At 35.6% G+C, this 6000-nt stretch overlaps 1 protein-coding gene across 1 annotated transcript in view; it reads right to left on the reverse strand.

The window, feature by feature from the left end:
* The window catches only part of LOC139146013 (protein strawberry notch homolog 1-like), a 34337-nt gene extending 28577 nt beyond the window's left edge, over positions 1–5760 (reverse strand). Inside the window, 4 exon segments of the mRNA XM_070717461.1 lie at positions 3124–3231; positions 4096–4224; positions 4964–5091; positions 5727–5760. Of these exon segments, the coding sequence (XP_070573562.1) occupies positions 3124–3231; positions 4096–4224; positions 4964–5091; positions 5727–5760 (399 nt within the window).
* Between the last annotated feature and the right edge of the window lie 240 nt (positions 5761–6000).

Consider the following 6000-nt stretch of genomic DNA (forward strand, 5'->3'; position numbering starts at 1 on the left):
ATTCTGGATTTTACTTTTGTTAAATGATGAATGTCTAGCTGTCAAAATGATGTATGGCATAATGCTTGTCCATTGACATGATTTATGGCAATGAAGGCTAGACATATTTGGTATTTCTGCAAGAAGTAGAGGCAGAGTTAACAATAAATGTGCAATAATAATATAATATATGATTTTTTCATCCTGGATTTCAACTGCATATTATCAATGTTCAAGCCTGGCAAAAGTACATGTTTTGCAAATAAAGTCAGTACTCAACCTCTCTACATATTCTCAAGGTAATGCATATTTTTATTTGAATAGTAAAATCTCAGATAGCAAGCGGCTATTTTCTTACTGTAACAGGCACAGCAGTAAAAAATTTGCACACATTTCCAATATTGCTTGACCCCCCTGATGATGTAAATAGCAATGACCTCAATAATTTAAATATCAAACAGTTTAGGCAGAGCCACTGCAAATGGCAGAGGAGTTACTCGTTACGGTAGCTCTTATAGACTGATTTGAAGTGTGAATTTTGATAGTTGAGATGATCGTGTAGGCTGAACTGGAGGAGGCAATGTCAGCAATAGAACCATTAAACACAGAGCTGTTCACATAGAACAAATCATGTAAAATATTATTGACATAATTTCAGCACAGTGTCATTAACTACCTTCTGTTAGGGGAAAATCCTGGCACAATTCAAACAAAATGGAATGCTAAAAGACTATCACTTACATGTGACATACTTCTGGTCATGGAAAATGGTTTAAAATATTCTTTCCTGACAAAGCTGCTTGATTTTACGACGACACTTCTATGTCGATCAATTCGATAAAAATATTCACTGTGTTAATTACTCAATATTTTGACACAAATTTATCCTGAACGAATGCATATGTAGTTTTATAAAAGCTATTCCTTAATAGACTTGCAGAAGGCACACCAGTTTTAATTGGTCCCATCAGTGAGAATGTAAAAACTTCACTGTGCAGTGTTAGCTACATATGTATTGTAAGCCTTGAAACGTAAAAATATTCAATAAAAGCCATTATTACATGATTACAGAATAAAAGTGTTTTTTAAAAGGTTTAAACAATCAAAATGTACACAGTGACATAATAAAAGTTCTTCAGAAGTGAGTGTTTAGTTGTATACTGCATGGTTTGTGCAAGTTGTTCCATGAAAATAATCACTACCAGGAGACTTTGAAAAGATTGCATTCTTGATGGAGAGGTACCCCAGTCCCTAACTACCCACGAAAGTCCTTTATTTAGTATTGCTTCCCTAAAAATTTTGTTCACCATAAATGAAGTGTATTCTTTTCATATTCAGGTAATCTGATAATCATGTAAAATCAGCGTGATTTCATAAGCCTGAGGCGACTGAACAGCTTGTGATATACATACAGATTCCAGGATGATGAATGGCAGATGTCCAAAAACGGTAACAGAAACATGACTTATTATATTAAGGTGAAAATGGAAGTATTCAAACTAAAAAAATTTCATCGAGTGAACTCTATATTACTGATATATTAAGAAGAGTTCTAGCTAGTTTAAAATAAACAGAAATTTGGAAGATTAATACACAGACAAAATTTGCTTGTTAATCCAGAGTGATGGCTAGAACAGAACTATAATTCATACAATTGTTGGCATTCCCTTTTGTTGTTATCTGTAGGAGCTTTCCTTGATGGACATCAAATCCTTCATGTCATATTTCCCCCTTTTTGGCTTACATCATGGCAAGAAAATATCTTCATATCTGAAACTAAATCTGGCACCATTTTACAAGTGGTGTAGCCACAAACTATGACATCAAATCACCGTACAGAATACACAGTCCCATAATTACAAGGCATCTGTGTTTTGTGTACAGCGATTTGACGTCATCAGTTTAGGGCTATACCACAAGTAAAATAGCGCCCTAAATCCGTACAACTGCATAGAACACATGTGTAACTCCTTTTCTTTCCATGTAGATACCGGTAGGAACTGTTTGCCTGTCTCACAGGTCTACACATTATACCCGCACATTTTCTCGAAATATCTGACTTGTTTCAGTTCCACTGTGACAGCTGAACAGCTGCACTGTTTCAAAACTGCTGGCTGTTTGGGAAATTAATTACACAGTGGCACCTGTGACCTTTGTGAGTACACTACATGTACGTCTACATAGGATTTCTACTCTGATTGATTCCCAGCTTCAGTCACACAACGCTGTCCAAAATGTAATTCTATTCAGTTTTCTGGATAGTTACGACAAGTTCAATGGAAGTCAACCCCCATTTATAAACTCTTGAAATACTTGGTCACTGCTACATCGTTATCATTTCACATTGCAAGAAGACAGTCTCCATACAATGGTGTGAATCACATTCTCTTTTCGATTTGTGTCAGATATAACAGATGCATGGTTGAGCCAATTTAATTAAACTTCAGAATTAGACATATGTACATTCTCCAAACAATAACTTCTAAAAACTACTGGTAGTGTTATTGTAAAAAATTTGGCATTTTGTCAAAAGTACATAACTTTGAATTCACTTTACGATTGATGGGCACATACTGTCAGGTACAAAGTTAATTTTAAAAGTATCTTTCTGGGCTGTCTCTAGCTGTGTACTTCACCCAAAACCCCTAATGACTCCCTAGCTTTACTGTGCTCACCAATCTTCATTATTGCTGATAAATATTCCTAATGGAATTCTATCAAATTCATTCATTGAGCATTCTTCTTGATATGATCTAGGGACGGAATTTTATCACATTCATTCATTCACTAAATAGTCTTTCTGATGTGATCTAGGGAAGATTGAAACAATTTGAACAATACCATTCTATGAGAATCGATAAATTGTACATGTAAAGCTGTCATTTTAAAAAAAACAAAAAACAAACAAGTAAGCAATGACTGCTTGCCAACATAAATATTTATTGACACATGATGTACAATGATATCATACGCATAATATAGAACAATAGGTGGTCTGCCCGGCAAAGGTGTGTGTGTGGGTGTGTCGTTGCTATGTCGGTATGACCAGCACAAGATAAAGGGGAGGCTATGAGTACATGGACAAGTTTTGTTGACTAAAGTCAGCGATACCAGGAAACAAAACAAGACACCAGTGATACTTACAGCAGTCTGTACTGTCTGGACAGCTTGAGCTGGAGGCCCTTTCAATGCTGCCAGCAAATCTTCATTACCAGTTGTAAGGGCGTCACCAAGCCCACTCTCTTCAATGGCCTGCAATGTCAATGCAGATATGATTCAATAATGGAAACACAGATCATAGCTGACCCTAGAAGTCAGTCCTACGATGAGAAAGTCTTCATCTCATACCAGAAGGCACTGTACACTGAGATCAGAATGTCACACTGAGAACGGCGTACCAGAGCTCGATGCATTGATACAGACATTACACATGTATTACTGTTTTCACTGCCAAGTGTTATTCTCATTGCCTTTGACAAAATGTTTTGCTATATTCCTTTTTTGACTTTAGGGCACGATCCCTGCATGCTTACAGACCTCTGATACTTAATAACCTAGTGCTACAAACATTTGATTGATACTGAAGACGGTTCTCACATGAAAGCAGCACAGACACAGCTAATTTATAAATATCTATTTCGTAATGGTCTAGCATGAACAATCCTTGCAACAGACTTGATTGACGAAATTTCAACAATGATTATATCCCTATCCACTTTAATATATACGAGCAACAATTTCAGACTAATGACAGCTGTATTCTACTATGCAATTTACTTTAGCCATTATAAAATTGTTGACTCTGATCATTATTGTCAATTGGGAAAAAATGTACATCAATCATTACGAGAATTGTAACATTTTAACACCTATTTCTGTGTGTGGTATTTGAAAGAGGTGATTTATAACAGTACATGTACATGGGATGCTATTCAACAGGCTCATAGCTGAACCTATCACCCCCATTGTCAGTAAATAGGTTCAACCATACCACCACAAACCGGGCTAGAGCAAAGTACAGAGGGTAAAAGGGCTCACAAATGGCAACAACAACGACAGCTTTAGATTGTTTTTCAAGATGTCTTTGGCATCAATGTAGAACGACGGAAATCTTACCGCAGCCAACACTCCGTCCGATGGACCAGCATCATCTTCTAGACCGATTTCATCTTCACCAAATGCCAATCCACTTTGACCTAATGCTGCAGACAATAAATCCTGATATTGCCCTGTATTATCTCCCATCTGCAGAGAAAATATAAGGACATATTTTTCCTCTATGTTTTGCAGTAACTTGTATATTGCCCTAGTAGATCTCCCATCCGTTGACCAAATAAGTCAGGTATTCTTTGCAATTGTATCAACAGATGCCAGTTATCAGTATCAAAGCACAATGCTGGAGGCATAAGAGGAACTGAACAGCATGCAAAGATCTTTGGATGACACAGCATGATGTGGAAAATTTTGTATCTGCTTTTCACTAAAACAATAAACAAAGCAATATCCTTAATCCAACCACTGCTTACTATATCTGTGACACGTTCAGGAAATATACCATGCGATGACCATGACCATCATATAACAAAAGTACATTTCCTCTATGTAATAAATGATGTGTGTCATTATCATCCTTCAGTATCTCTGCATAGATATCCATGTACAATATGTATAACCTATGGTATAAATTACATATCTGCAGAGTCTGTGGTGTCTGCTGTCAATAAACTCTAATGTGCAGATTGCCTGATAGTAATTGTATTCACAATACTCTCAAAATATCAACCAACACTTATCTGCTTATGTGATATGCCTTAACCCTTTACTGCCAAGTTTATATTTCACCATCAGGTCAAGTTGATTAAAACTAGAGAAGCAAAAGATGTCTCATATGGTGCATTTTAACAAAGACTAGAAGATTTGAAGGTCCCTGAAGACAGAGATACTGTAAACATGATTTTTACACACTAAAGCTGCTATAGCATACCAAGCCAAGTGTGTCCTGATATTTTTTCACCAGTGGAGAGAATGGCAGGTCTTGGATTTTGTCTGTAAATAGTTGACTATTAACAACAAATGCACAGGTGATTTGCAATACAGTTAAAATGTAGAAAACTGAAATTACACAATAAAATTTGACATTAAACTAGTGATAAATGTTATCAATGGTTGATTCACAGTATGTCCACTACTCTGAATAACCTCAACACTTACTATCATATGGACTAGCAAATGATACAAAGAAGTGGGATACAACACAGCACAACTACATTGTAAGATATTGTATGGTTTTAGTTGTATTGTATCCCATTTACTGCTAATATAGCATACATGTTTATATTCACTAACACATTTAAAGCTACTTTTATAAATAAATAATACCCAGGACCACATATAATCTTTGTTGCACTATCATGGAGAGCAGGAAAAGTGGTAATTGCAACTTTTTCAACAATGGAAAGCCACAGTTTAGATTCTTCAGACAGTCACCATTCTATCTCTATACTGTTGTAAGTTCATGTTTGTACTCTATTGATTTATCAAAAAATTAAATCAGCAGCTAAAACAAGATATCACTCTATAATTATGCATTTTAATTATGAATTACAACATATTATCTGCCTTAGACAAACTACATCTGTCGATTATTAATATTTCTCACAAATGGGATGCCATGTACCTTGTCAACAAGGCTGATTAATCTGTTCTTTTTACTTTTCAAGCATGATAACCTTGGTATCTTATCTCACCAGGACACAGATAAAGATCTTTCAGATCATACATCCTGAGCCACAAGCACATTACAAAAAGAGTCCAATCACTTCTGAATCCTATCACTTCCATATTCTTTATCATTTTCACTTGACAAGTCTGGAAAATTATTGGTTGTTAAGAGTTTGGGAGAAAAGGATAAAATTGTCACCGTTAATTCTTGTTATGACATTTAGTATTTACCAAGGTCAGAATTTGCGTATCTTGCTGTACAAATTTTATATACAGTCATCGTAAGTTACCCTTTTTATG

Source organism: Ptychodera flava, chromosome 12 (assembly GCF_041260155.1).
Source record: "Ptychodera flava strain L36383 chromosome 12, AS_Pfla_20210202, whole genome shotgun sequence".
Lineage (NCBI taxonomy): Eukaryota > Metazoa > Hemichordata > Enteropneusta > Ptychoderidae > Ptychodera > Ptychodera flava.